Source organism: Tetrao urogallus (genome assembly GCF_951394365.1).
Source record: "Tetrao urogallus genome assembly, chromosome: 4".
Classification (NCBI taxonomy): Eukaryota; Metazoa; Chordata; class Aves; order Galliformes; family Phasianidae; genus Tetrao; species Tetrao urogallus.
This window is the reverse complement of record NC_136817.1, coordinates 776,582-791,616: the sequence shown is the minus strand read 5'-3', so window position 1 is coordinate 791,616 and position 15,035 is coordinate 776,582. Positions and strand designations below refer to the sequence as shown.

The 15,035-nt window shown below is 38.5% G+C and overlaps 1 protein-coding gene across 1 annotated transcript in view; it reads right to left on the bottom strand.

Annotated features, from left to right (window-relative positions):
• The window catches only part of MND1 (meiotic nuclear divisions 1), a gene marked incomplete at both ends in the record, with an annotated part of 30,349 nt that overhangs the window by 10,302 nt on the left and 5,012 nt on the right, over positions 1-15,035 (bottom strand). Inside the window, 2 exons of the mRNA XM_079534637.1 lie at positions 3,787-3,901; positions 5,631-5,705. Of these exons, the coding sequence (XP_079390763.1) occupies positions 3,787-3,901; positions 5,631-5,705 (190 nt within the window). The remainder of the gene's footprint in view (positions 1-3,786; positions 3,902-5,630; positions 5,706-15,035) is intronic.

The window sequence follows — 15,035 nt, the reverse complement described above, 5'->3', positions numbered from 1 at the left end:
ACCTCATAGATCATTATGTTTTTATGGTATTCATTGAACTCCAGGTATTTTCCCAGAATTTCTTCCAAAAGCCAACCCCATAAATAATAGCACTCACATCCCACCAAGCACATGAACTGCAGTCAGTATATAACATTTCTAAGATCACATCCTGTCCAAATGCACAAATAAACCGAGGTACAGCTACGAAGAAAAAAAATAACGAATTATATAACTAAGAAAAACAACTAAGAAAAAAATAACTAACTTTAGACCTGGCTGTGTTTTGAGAGAGCGTAAATTAATGTTCCTTTCATTAAAGAACAAGTTTTAAATTCTAGAAGTATTTAGCTGTTTCTGGTTTTAAACTGCACAGCAACTGAAAACAAGATTTATATGCCTCTCTATAAAATACCAGATTTTGTTTTAGCTCCTTAACCTCTTTTTTGTGGCAGAAAGAATGAAACTTACACAGGTTAAACTTGAAGAGCTTTATGCAGAGCTTTTCATTGTCAGTCTTATAAAAATCTGGACGAATAAAAAAGTTCTGAAAGCTTTGTGTTTTCTCTGGTTCTGTTCTCTGCCATAAGTTTTAGGGAATGTACCAGCATTACGTGTGTCCAGTCCTGCAGACATACATACATGTTATGTTATGCAGTCTTTCACTGGGAGAAACAGGGACTCTATTTTCCACAACAGCCGTTTCCCCATGAGAATACCCTCCAGCTTCAAAAATCTGCATTTAAGCTGAGAAACCAGGGCTCAGTCCTGCACCAACTGAAGCAGAATTACAAGCTCAACAAAGAAATGTAAAATTACAGAAGGTCTGTTTTTACTACCAGCGACTGTAATACTGTGGAAAGATCTGTAACTCAATGCTAAATCATGCTTAGTTGGCTGAAACAGCATTTCCAAGAGGCAAACAAGCTTGCAGGACTGAACTACTGTGGCTGTTAAAAAAACTTACATTTTGCAAATGTGGGCATATTTTCACAACGTGCTATCAATAAAATGTAACTATACAAATATATCCACAAAACCAGGTCATTATGTAGCTTCCTCTAGTGGCCAATCATGTTTCTGCTGTCATTTACTGTAGTTAATTATTTAAATACAAATGCTGAAGTTCTGTGTTTAAATACATACTCTAATACGAAAGCCAAGAAAGTTAAGGCAGAACATTTGTTACTAGTATAAAAAGGACAAGCAGCAAAGTCAGCAGAAAACAGAGTCAGTATTTAGTACTTGTTTGCCCTTTCTGAATATGCATTCTAATACATTTAGTTACATGGTCAAGCATGACTTTTCCATCTTAAGACACGGGGAACAAAACAGATGTTCAATTTTCATTTTCTTCAGATATTTACTACGAACCATCCAAATTTCATTTTGACACTGGAATCAATATGTGTGCATGTGTCTTTTAATGAGGCTTATCACTGTAGGATGTAAATCTAACAAATATCACTAGGTTTGTTTCTGCAACGCTTTTTTTGAGGGAAAGAGTAACGAGGCACATCACAAAATCTGTGTGCTGATAAAATCAGAAGGCAATCCGACACACACCTCTAAGGCATCACAATAAAATCAAGGCATACAAAAATATGGGACGGACAATTAATAGTATGAAATTTTATACTGAATATCAGAGAGCTTCCCTTATGGGTTGAAATTATTTATGGAAGGAAAGGGAAAACTCAAGTGCAGAAAATGACAATAACAACAAATCCAGCTTTTAAAAGTACTGTTATGTAACACAACAGCCATCTCTGATTTCTGACTCAAAACGAAAATAAATTAATTTAGATTTGGTAATCCCCATGTTAATCCAACTGAAAATACTCACAAGGATTAAGTTACTGAAATTGTATATTTCGTGGAAAATCACGTATCACTCATGCAGTGTGAAAAGGATTTAAAAATCTGAGGAAACAACTTGGTTTATAAGGTTATTCTGAGAAACAACAGCACTAGCGCTTATGTCTAGATGAATATCTTCCACTGAATGAGATTCTTTATATCTTCTTACACTAAAAGCTACAATTTCCTGCATCTTTTTTTTTTTTTTTTTTCCTTTGTACTTCCCCATAATCCAGAGCAAGAGAAGTCTCTTCTCCAACCTCACCTCTCTCCCAGTTTTGTTTCGTTTTTCCATATGTCATGAAATTCCATTCAGTTTTGACAAGGATATTAACTCCCTCAAAGTGATATTTCCATTTAATTACTTTTATGCTGCCAGCAACTTTAGACAGTGCAACAGTAACTGTTGAAACATACAACAAAGCATCAAAGCAACTTTTTAACTGGAGGTCAGCAACAAATTATTTTCAGAGCACTGCTGCACAATCCCTTGGGAAGCCTACAGGTAGCCCAACAAGGCACCTGGCATCAGTTCCCTTAAAGGCTCACCTCTCTTTTGCAGAAGCTCACATGGAACTTCCACATGCTTTAAAGAAGGGCAGGCCATGCCTGGAGCAATTAATGATTACAATTATTTCTCTCTTTTTTAGATATCAGTTCACGTGTTGCCATCTATTAGAGGATGTCCTACCATTCGAGCTGTAATTTGTCTCTCTGTGCCTAGTACTTAGAAACATGCTCACAGCAACTCCTTTAAAAGAGAGGCTCCTCAACTGCTCCAGTGCAGTGTTTAACTACAAGACTATCTCAGCACTTTAAATACCTGTCACTACAAATCCCTCTGTTGTCAATTTCTGCCTAAATGTATTCATTTTTGCAGCTCGAGTGTGCCTGTTATTTGTCCTTAGGAGAGCACACAGCAGAGGATTTACAGCATAGTAAATCTCAAGTTTGCATATTCCCCTGCATACCATTACATCCTTAGGGAAAGATAATGTAACTGACAAAAAAACGTCATGGTCTCACTAAAGAAAGAATATCTGTCCAATTCTGGGGCGTGCTGCCAATTGCGTTTATGTTCCTGGCCTTCTCACAGCACATTTCTAAAGATGCAGACTCTGCTGGAAGAATAAGGAAAGAGAAAGATTCAGATTTGGTCAAAAATGTTCCCAGAAAAAGGTCTGTGCCTGTTCCTCATCACTCTGCGATGGCATTTTGGCATTACAGCAATTGAATATGCGATAGTGTTTGGGTAACAATCTAAAGCCTAATAAATATAACATTACATCTGAAGCAGAGAAAATTCAAAGAAATTTCATGCATGCTTTTCAATTTTCATGTTAAGGATCAGAATATTAAGTACACTTAAGTGCTCGATTCTGCATTAAGTAATAAAAGTTCCTCATTATTCCCTGTATTTCATTTGAAGTAAAAACTTCAACCAAAAGCCAGCATTTCAGTCAGTATAAACATCAATACATAAGTTATTACACCACTGACTAAATAAAAATTAAACATATCTAATGAAATGTTATGTGTTAAATGGACAAAACAAAGGAAATAGAGTAATACCTTATTGAGCCAGTATGGGACTAAAAGCAAATGAAAGCCAGTGAATGCTCTTCCTGCATGATAGGATCCCAGTTACAGAATTAGCGTTGTTATAGAAAAAATGGTCCTAATATTACTTCTAATGTACCAGAATGTTTCAGTGTTAGTTTTGTTTGTTAACTGCCCAGCTGTTGGCAGACTAAATACCAATTAAAGATGCTCTCACCTTATGTAATATGACAGAACATGAAAACAAATGGTTAGAGTACCTGTATTGCAATGCTTACAGCTTTAAAAAAAATTGCAGCTACACACAGGCAAATCTCTGCACACCAGATTTTAAGCTAAAAAGTGCAGAATTCTCCTCAGTTCACTTTAAAACAGAATACAACTTACGCATTTCTTCAACAACGTCTGGATCACATTCCCTGTATTTTTCTATTTCTGCCCTTAGCTGTTCTTTTTCCTGCCGGAGGGCGGCAAGCTCCTTCACCAGAGCTTCACGTTCTGCCTGAGGAGTCAAAGTATGTTGGGATACACATTAAGAATAAAAACAATACAATAACATAGCATAGAACATGTTTAAAAAAAAAAAAACAACAAAACTTAAAAGCTGTTTTCACTACTGCTTTCCATCAATTAACTAGTTCAGCATTTTATGCACATACAAAACTCTCAGCAATACTCAGTGATATTGAATACAAATTGGAAGGAAGAAAATGAAGATCAAAATAAAGATCAAAAGAACAATTTCCTACAGCCTTTGAACTCGGAGCAGTTTTACAACCACTCACTTTGCTCTTGTGCTTAACAGTTAAAGGACAAGCAGAAGCACTAATCTTGTGATTAAAGACAGTACTACAGAAAAAGCTGCCATCTACATTTCCACATATCTGAAATACCAACTACACATGAGTATTCTCATAACGTATTTTTCTCCTTGTTTGTTCCACGCTGTTTAAGAGAAGTGATCTCGAAAATATATTCAAATATTTATGTTGTGAGTGTATGCACTACTTTCCTCAGATTTTCTACTTATTAATAATAATTTGAAGACTCAACACGAACACTTCCACAGCCAACTCAGCATAGATTTCTACTTTAGCCTGTACTTACAGCCAGCCTCTGCACCTGGCTGAGAACCAGGATATTCAAAGAACTCCTGCTAGGGCACCGAGTGGCCTCAAATAGCCAGGCAACACGAGATAAAAACCTGACAATTTACAATCCCCGCAGCAGCCTAACAGCTTGAGGTACTATCAAACTCCAGCATTCCCAGTACTTCTGCCAACAGCCTGAATTCAGCCCATCCTGCAAAAGCAGAATGGAAATCAAAGGCTTCCAGATGCTGGGGGAACATGGAGGCCATCTGCTTGGAGACCAACATTGTGATCCAGATTTCTCAGGACTTTTTCCTGATGCTTAAGCTGGAACCGAAGTTTTGAAAGCATCAGCAGAACAGGATTTCCAAGACCAACAGACTCTTGCAACCAGGGCAGGCCATGTGGTAGGGAAGGCCAAGCCTCTAACAGTCCACCTGGAAACCTGACAGGCAGAACTCTATGTGAAACCTGCCTGTGTTTCACTGATTATGGTCAAACCAGAACGTCTCTGTAAAACATTTCAGATTCTAAGATATGGCACTTTCTCACAGAATTCCAACAAATTTTTTTACTGAATGTTCAAACCAGTTCATGCTGAGCACCTCAAAGCAAATCAGCAACTCACGACACCCTACAAAATTTCTCAAACACACTACTTCACACGCATATTAAATGTGAAGCCAAATGTTATTTAGCAGTGTGCTTTAAACAGCTTCAGCATGCTAAGAGCACCAATATTAGTTGACATCTCAGAAAAATAATAAACCAAAAAATAAGATCCCCCAACACGTAAGTTCACAGTTCCTTGATTAGGCAGTTCAGGAGCCACTGGAAAATTTGGCACATACACAAGAGCAGTTCAAGTTTAACTTGAAATATCTTTAAATATGAAAAAGGCTAGACAATTAAACCCCAAGCTGTCATACTTGGAGCAGCTATTTATCACTACTTTCCTCATTAGTGCATGACCAGCTAAAGGAAGATTCTAGCATTTAGGAGCATCTGATTTGTTTCTCTTCCTCACCTCCAGCACTTAGAAATCTCAACGGATTTCCAATGACTCATTACTACTTGCAAACTCTGAATACTTGGATCCCTTTTCCCTAATAGGTCACCCTCCCCCTGCAAACAACTTACAGTATTTTCACGTCCAATTTTTGATTTTTCAATGCCTTTTTGTAAAATCTCTTTCTTCTGACTGGTTTCTGCAAACTAATGAAAGAAACAAAAAATAAAATCAACCTATTTCAGTGACATACACATTTAACATACAAAACACATACATGCACACTTATAAAAGTCCATACATAAATAAAATACTTAAATAAACAGTATATAAACTTCTAAATATATATAATTTGTGTGATAAAAATAAACTCAAAATAAATACCAAAACACCCAAGCATAAGATCAGGGCTCTGACCCACAGAGAAGAATTACAGGAAGCACGTGTTTAACTTCCATGCCACATAATCATGTTGCACGCTGCAAAAACCTGTTTCATACCATAACCTGGCATGTCTATGCAAAGGCACTCACAACAGGAAGGCTTTGGACTAGATGATTTCTTTTCATCCTTTTCCAACTCTTTAATCTCTCCCATAGCCATTCCCTTACTGACTGGAAGCAGTGGCAATAGCTGCAGCAGCTCCACCTGCTCAGCTGCTGATACCAGCCTTCCCGAGGCTTGGGATGCCATTGGTGCTGCCCCAATCCTTTTAATATATTGGTGCATAGAGTTCTCTATGGCTCAAAGGCATGGAAAGCCATGGCTCCTCCTGTTCAGCAATCATAGAGTTAGACTTCCTTCAGGTCTGAAGCAGAGGCATCTTTCAGAGGAAGCCATATCTCACAGGGCCGGCACAGACATCACTCCAGAGGAATTACCATCAGGATAGATCTCTCCCCAATAGCCTGCTGCCCATGTTTAACCAAGTCTATCCTGTTCAGTTGGAAGTCTTTCAGGAACACTTTGGAAGCCCTTAATCTGAGCCGGATGTATGACGCATCCCCTGCTCCTCGGGGGCACTCAGTACTCAGTGTTAGCTAGAGCTTCTTGAAATACAACATGAATAGGAATGCAAAAAAAAAGTCTTCTAAACATTTTGTTTGGAAATTAGCTACTCCATTTGAAATCAATACCAAGAAAAAAAAGGTAGCATTCTTTGTAAGTACAAACTCTGGTTTAACTTGAAGATGTTCTGTGTATCAGTCAGGTAGAAATCAGAACAGATTAATCACCAGTATGATGGAGGTGGCTGTCAAAGCCCTCATTTCATTCTTAAAAAGAAACCAAATTCCTACCCTGAGCCCTCCCCAGAAACAGTCACACAACACCTCTGCTTCTACATTCTCATTCTTCTCATTACTGATCCCACTGAATGGAAGAGCATTCCTAGATACTTCTTGCAATTCTTAGCCTTGATAATTTAACCATATTCATATTCTTTTGCAACTGAATTGACAAGACTACACCGGCCTCTACATGAAAAATCATTTCTGCAGCATGGTCCTTTCCAGGCAGACTACATACAATCAGCTTGATTGCAAGAATTCAACCTGTTCATACAGTGCAAACAGAGCTGGTTTGGAGCCACAGCCAATTTCTACCTAGACTCATGTTCAGTGTGTACATGTTCAGAAATACATCCATAAATGCATGAAAAAATATGATGCAGAGCTTATTGCCAAGTCTTAAGATACAGGACATGAAGGCAAATAAAGCTCCATAGTGGTGCTTTCTAAGGATTAGGCCCCAGCCCAACTTCAGTTAACTTGGTTCAGAGGGAAGATTCCTTTCTTCAAAACTGCTTCCTGCTCCGATAAAAGTGTTCATGCATGTGTGCACATACACGCAGATAAGGTCTGCTCTCAACAGCAATGCTTTACTTTGACTTCACTTTATATAGAGAAATTACTTTAAAATTACTACGATTTTGGGAAAAATATGCCCAGCTGTTTACTCACTGCTGTCAGTATAAGTAACCACACAGGCAACTTGGGATTCAATATGTGGCTTGAAGTACACCAACATCTCAATTTTGGTGAAGAGTTGAACAACAGCACTCTTCCTGGGTTTTCCACAAAACTCGTATAAAATGAAGTGTGTTAGTATCCACATTATGCCTTACTAGATTGAAGCATACAGTTCAGCAGAGGATAGATAGCTAGGTGAAGTTTGTCATTTGTGAAGCCCAAGGAAAAAAATACCAGAGCACACATCATTATCTCTGAAGAAAGAATCTAGCTGGAACTAAACTCACCTAGAAAACAAAGATGTCAAAAAGCTTGTACAGGTGTACATACTACACATGCAAAGAATAAGACAATGCTTTCTGGAACAGGGAGAACATAAAATCGTTCATTTATCTGTTTTCCATATTTATAAAGCTCTTTAGGAACATGTCTACATTCTCTAAGATGGAAACACAAATCTTTCAGATATTTGCAATTAAATAACAAAAGCTGGTTACCAGCTTTTGGTCCTCTATATTCTAGGGCATTTAATTATGAAAGAGACAGTAATGATAAACACTGAGAAATTTCTTGGCCAGTTCTAGATTCTGACCTGCGTAATGTATAACGTTACCATGCCACAAGGTTGGAAGGCCTTCTTCTGACTAAAACCAATCAACTTTCATACAACTTTACTGAAGGTATTTTCTTTCTTCCTATATGAAGTTTTTTTTATATGTGTGTGTTCAAAAATGAGAATTTCAGAATTCTTTTTACAAAATAAAATAGCCTGTGTGTGTCAAAGCGGGTACTCCTATGGACAACAAAAGATGGGTATAAGGGAAGGAATTGTAGAAAGAGAAGAGAGATTGAAAAAGCAAACAAACAGGATGAGAATGTAAAGGGCAAAGAACAGATGGCCAGGGTCCATGCAAGGAATCTGTGACAATGGGAGAAACAGGAAGGCTTGGATAACAAGAACACTGCTGAAAATAACTGTACATGGAAGAAGGAAAGGGCGCTATCAAGGATAAAGAAGTCAGATAAATGAAGAATGAAGACAACTTATATGTTATTTAACAGAGAGATAAGGGCAAATGGCAGGTGATAGGTTATTGTGCATTAAAAACAAACAAACAAACAAACAAAAAAAAAAGCCACGAAAAAAAATCCCCCACCAATTTGCAAATGCTGCATATGTAGGATAGCAAAAGAGCACATCTGGCCAAAGATGGTAAAACTCGCCTTCCCACTCACCAGCTCTAGAAAAGTCTGATTGCAAAGGAGCACAGTAGCAGGTAGAAGATTTCAATCCTCGGAGCAATCCTGGGACATTTTTCAAGGGAACTGACAAATAATTTCAAGGAACATTAAGCACCCTGAGAGAAATCTGACTCCTGCCAATAGCTGTGGGATTGATCTGGAGGATAAGCTACTTAATGCCTCCCCTCTAAGTTTCTTAAAAGAGATGTCTTGTCTGACACGTGAACAACCTTCTGCCGCAAGCGTAAGTGATCAGATGTGGAAAACAGTACAGACAGATCTATGCTTCTGAACTGGAAAGCCTTACATCTCCAACCTGTCTGTTCACACAGACCTCCTCAGAACCAGCACGTGTTAAAGCAAAGTACAAGAAAGCAGGAAAAATCCCACCTTGCAGAAAGCTATTTAAACAAAGAATGAGGGCAAACAACACTAAATTAGTCAAGAGAAAAAAAACATCTCTGAATAGTAATTACATCGTTTGCAAAACACAGAGGCAACTTGCAAGAAGCTAACATCTGTGAAACAGAAGAGCTAAGTAGGAAACCATCCTGCTCATTTCATAGACCGCTGTGGTCAGCTGACTGCCCACTGGCCTGGCCCATTAATTCAGTCCCAAGTGCCCAGAGGGATGCTCATGCTTACTTTGCCAATATCCTGCCATGCTCAGCTTGTGCAGCACTTTGTGCATGTTAAGAGCCACATAACTACAATAACCATCTCTTCCAGCCCTAGCCTGGGTGTGGTTTGTGCCAAGGAATAGAGATTAGATGTACTTAGGTAATTCATAATGTGTTTGTGCACACACTACTGTCAAGTTCCACTGTGGTAACTCAGTGATGTGCAATTGGAAGAGGAACGTTTAAACCTGACATGCGATTGCAGCAGATTTCAATTCGCTTCCTCCCCAAAATCTGCCTGATACTGCTCAAGCTCAACACTAGTCTTATTCTACAGGATTTTAAAGCATCTCTAACCTGTGTTGGCCATGCAAAGGCAGGTCCTTGCAGTGGACGAGGTCCGAACTGAGGTCTTACATGCTAACCACGAGCATTCACAGCTGCTACCCACTGCCATTATGTTCTTACAGAGCAATATCAGATGCACCATCTTCTTGCAGTCAGAATACGTAACCAAAAATGGTATGAACAACTATTATTTTTGTGCAACCGACAAAACTGCAGCACTGCAGCAGAATTCAAGACATCCATTTTCTAATTGTTCATAACTTTCCTAAATTATTCATTTGAAGTTTGAAGTTTTCTACGTTTTGTTTCAGGCCAGAGGCAAGCACTGTGTGCTTTTAGCTTTAAGAAAAGCAGTTCAAGAGTTTTAAGGTGACGTTTGTAGTTGAGGGGTATATTTCTTTCCTATGTTAAATCCATCTCACCGCTGAAAAAATTAAGTGGAATTGACAGAAGGCATACAGAGAAAGCACTTCAAAGCATTCCTCTAGATTATAAAGATTAAAAAAAAAAAAAAAAAAGACTGATAATGCAAAGATTAACAGCCAAAGAACAATGTGAACATATTGAAAACAGACCTGCTGTGTTAAAAGAAAGGCACAGAGTTCCACTAAAGGAAATCACTCAGCAATTACTGTTGACTGAAACAGCAAAGCTTAAGAATAAAAAGGCACATCAATGCGCAAAATTGTTTCCTAAAATATTGCACAAAGCAAACACGCAACTGCTTTTTACATACTTACTTGCCAGGGTCTCCGAACACACAGAAGTAAACATCAAGCTGGCTGGTCATACCAGCGTGCTTGTGGCACAGCAGAGCACCCACAGTCAGTGGCAATACCGACGCTCTGCTCTCAGGTCGCATGCGCACCGTTTGTGCAATTCCACTTTGCACCCATCCCACACAGCAAACCAGGCTGCAGCAGCAGCACGTCCCAGGTTTGCTGGGGCTTCAGTATTGTTTTGCAGTTCTGGTGAAACACATTGAAAGTACACGCTTGCTACCTAAATACAACGAAACAACCTTTTTTTTTTTTTCCTTTTTCTTTTTCTTCTTTTTTTTTTAACCTTTAAAAAAGATTTTTGTGGAAAGGAGGGAAAATTGAATGTGTAATGTCCTACCCTGAGTCATTACAAGTTACTTGAGCAACACAAGGCAGCAAATCACATTTGCTGCAGAACTCAGAGCATGAGAGATGCACCTGGGAGACACTCATAGTTAAAGAAATACAGGCAAGAACAAGAGCAGAGATGAAAACCATACAGAGTAAGAACATTTAACCCAGGAATCAAAGAATAGACAGCAGGGCTTTTACAGCAAGAGAACATCATAAAAGGGATTGGCAGCAGATGGTAGAAAAAAAAGAGAAGACAGCCCACCATATTTCTGTACTCAAAAAGTATTTTTTCTTAAACCTTGTATTATTGGTATACGCTGTAGGTGTGGAGAAATTTTCAGTATAAGAACTCTCTTCTCTTAATGCACATTACAAATTTGATCATGCAAGATTACCTCAGTGCTACCACTGAATGAATCAGTTCAAAAAAGTTGGGAATAAATATCACTTTCTAGAGAAAAAGCAGACCCCAAGCCCCAAAAGAAGTTATATATGCTATTTAAAATGAAAGGCTGAAGCATGGATTCTTCTGGTAAAGAACACTTTTTCTAAAATATCATGATATTGTGTCTGTAACTTATAATGAGCTATAATGAGTGGGTACTCTTTTTTTTTTTTTTTTAATTTGGATTGTATCTTATGTTAGTGACTAAAAACAGTATGAGAAACTCAAGTTAAGTTACCATATTTTTGGAGATTTAACCAAATGAAGCTTCAACTCACCATACAATTGGCTGATGAAGCACTGTAATGATTAAAAAAATAAAAAATAAAAATGAAATAAAATTCTAAAGTTAGATCTGTGTTCTCATAAGCAATGCTTACATACATGTTTTGCACTAGTATTCATGCAGGTAATACAGGTATTCTTGCCACTCCCACAAACATAACTTTCAAAATTAAATTTAGGCCTATAGTCCTGACTTACACATGAGATTGAAACATCCCATGGCAAGTCAGGTATGGCTCTGCTCTCAGAAAGTCCCACTGAGTATGAGAAGAGCCCTTCCCATGCTCGCTTCTGCATAAGGAAAGCTGAACGGATTGGAACCTGCAACCATCTATGTATAAATCTTATATTGCTAACTGCAGCTCTTTAAAAGGTCATTCGTGAGGAGTAAATCACTGTATATTTAATGATTCTTAATTCAGTCTTGTTTCCATTTAGATCCATCTATATTTGCCTTAATTGTTAATGGTTACTCAGAGATGTTTTGCCACAAGCTTCTGTTTTTTGTGTTATTCATTTGCAGTGCCATTTGGTAAGCAACAGAATAAAACAACACCTATGCATGAACCAGAAAAAAAACTAAAAATGTCAACATGAAGGATGCTTGTTACTATTCATAAGAGTATTTACAAAGCCTACAAAGTCCAAAGTGGTAGTAAGCAAGTCTGTTCAAAGTAGACAGAACACTGACAAATATTTTCCCTTGGTAAGAAAGGGTAAGAAAGAAAAAATATTCCAAATTGTCCTTGAAGAGCTTTTAAACCTTGCTATCCTAACCAGCTGGGCCCTACACTGACAAGGTCTGCAGGGTCTATGCACAGAGTCCAAGTCAAAACACAATATTCATCTCATATTCCCCAAACTCAGGTCCTGCCCAAAGATTACAAAAAATAATTCAAACCATTACTCTGTAAACTTTTAAAAAGCCCAAATTCTACCTTGAAATATTAACAGCAACATAGGTTATCAAATTCCAGAGTTTTGACAGCACTCTTTCATATTCACTCTTTATGCCAATTTCCTATTTTTCAAGCAACGTTCAGACAGATAACCAAGTCATCTCCAATTCCAGATACAATGAATGCTCTTTGATGGAATTACGGTGTGCCCACTGATAACTGCACAACTGTGACAAGAAAGACTTCCTGCTTCAAACTGACTTCACGCATTCTGATTCTGCACTCCGGTGAATAAGTCGGTTCTGGTTCATTCCTTCCAGAACAACAAATGCTATGAAGTGAGACTTAAGTGTACCCTAGCATTTTTATTTCTGCATGGATACCAAATTTCTGAATTAAATATTAATCAAATGACAAGAATTTAAGGTCAGAGTTCCAATTAATTAAGATCACATCTCACGCCTCCATCAAACCCAGCTTTGAGAGGCAGTATTGCAGCTGCCTTATCCCCAGGCTGGATGCTCTTGGCTTTGCAAAAGAGGTGAATTTGCATGCTTGCCAAACAACAAGGAACTTTTCCAGGATGTGCAATGTACTGCTCTGCCTCTCACCCTGGCCGTGGCCACCATGTGGCTCGACTGGACATGAAGGCAAAAGGCTGCATCTCTGCCAGATTTGACAGGCTTTTTGGGAAGGGTGCTCCACATTTACTTCCAATTTCTTCACAGTTCAGATCAACAGTTTCACTGAAGTAAGAGGATCAGGACTACATATCTGCAGCCAGCACACAAGCCTCTTCAGAAAGGAAAGGTAAATGGTCTGATGACATTACCTTTAAAAAAAAAAAAATCATAGTAGTAGTATTTTTCCTTTATTATACCAGAATGAATATATTTTTACGTATACATATATATATGCATATATATATATATATCAGGGCATAGTAACAGCATTTCTTTTCAATAGGGCAACATTCTTCCTTCAAACCTATTTTATAATCGTTACAGTTACTACAGAGCCAGCTTTAAATAAAAAAAAATAAAAGGTCTTAAATCATAATAAGCCAGTTTTAGCTTATGCTCATCAAGGGGGTGGGAAAGGAAAACCTACACCTTACACTTGCCATCAGTCTAGCTCCATATTAACAGGCAGAAAAAGGAAAAGCATGAAATTCTGCTAATGAGCACCAAATTACGAGGTTGCTTAATTCTAAAAGAAGCCTCCAGAGTACCATATTTTTAGAAGTCTGCCATGACAGCAGTAACTAAGCATAATCTCCAGGGCTTTGTAGCATGCCATTAAACATAATCCAGAAAGTTCTAATGAATTACAGCATTAGAAGAGTATTTTCTGCTAGACATTTTAAGACTTAATAAATTCAAAATCATTTCAAGACATAAAAATTTTGAAAGTGCAAGATACAAGCAGGTAGCAAAAAACCTGAAATGCTTCAAATAAAGTTTATTAGCATCTTCCAGGAGACCCATTCAGGGAAACTATGGTACAGAATCAGCAAATTAATTAGCACAGCCATAATCAATATATTGCCATGTAAACAATGCAGATTCTCAGCCATTTGCATTTTGGATACTACAGCTCCCACTGGATAATATGAAGACGTAAGCTAGACACACTACACCAGCTCCACAGCTGGATGCTTCTTGATGTGTCTTGTCCTTAATTTCAAAGAAAACATATAGGTCTGTGAAACCCTCAAGCTGAAAACGAGGGAAGTCGTTCTAATTGCCTCTGTTGGGGCAGCAGTTACTACTAAGAAAGAAAAACAAACCAGTAATGCAAGCCAGAAGGGAGCAGAATCGTCCAGAGGGGCTGAGACTGCAGACTGTCACAATGGCTGGGCCAATGCAAGGAAGGATAAAAAAAATAAGTAAGTAGAAAGCTAAATTAGATACCCTGAAATATGAGGAGGAAAGAAAACTCAGCATGCATATGGAAAGACTACCAGAACTGCTTAGTCAGCACGTTGGGATCCTGCATATATATTGTAATAGGCATTAAAGAGACAACGAGACTTATTTTTCCTGGAAAGAGACAAATAGTATACATTCTGCAACCCAGTAAAACAAAATTATGAGCACACATATTACAGAAAAACATCTAGATAAGTAATTCCTAACATAAGTCACGTGTATTAGTTGCAAAAGTACCAAAGCAAATCCTTGGTGAACCTCAGCTCAGCACTGAGGCCTTCAAGCCAGCCAACTCTGAGCACTTGTATATCATGCAGCCAGGAACCCATCTCATATCTGCGTGAAGGCACACGGACAACCCATCAGCACTCAGGACAAGGAGGCAGCTGCTCAGACCAAAAGAATCATACAACAGCTTCAGTTGGAAAGGACCCCGAGGATCATCACGTTCCAACAGCCCTGCCACAGACAGGGCCACCAACCTCCAGATCTGGTACAAGACCAGGTCACCCAAGGGCCCCATCCAACCTGGTGTCGAACTCCTGCAGGGACGGAGCATCCACAGCCTCTCTGTGCAGCCTGATCCAGCACCTCACTACTCTCTCTGTAAAGAACTTCCCTCTGACATCCAAGCAGGTGAGCAGCAGAAGTTTATTGGCTTCAGCCAACAGCCAGCCTCAA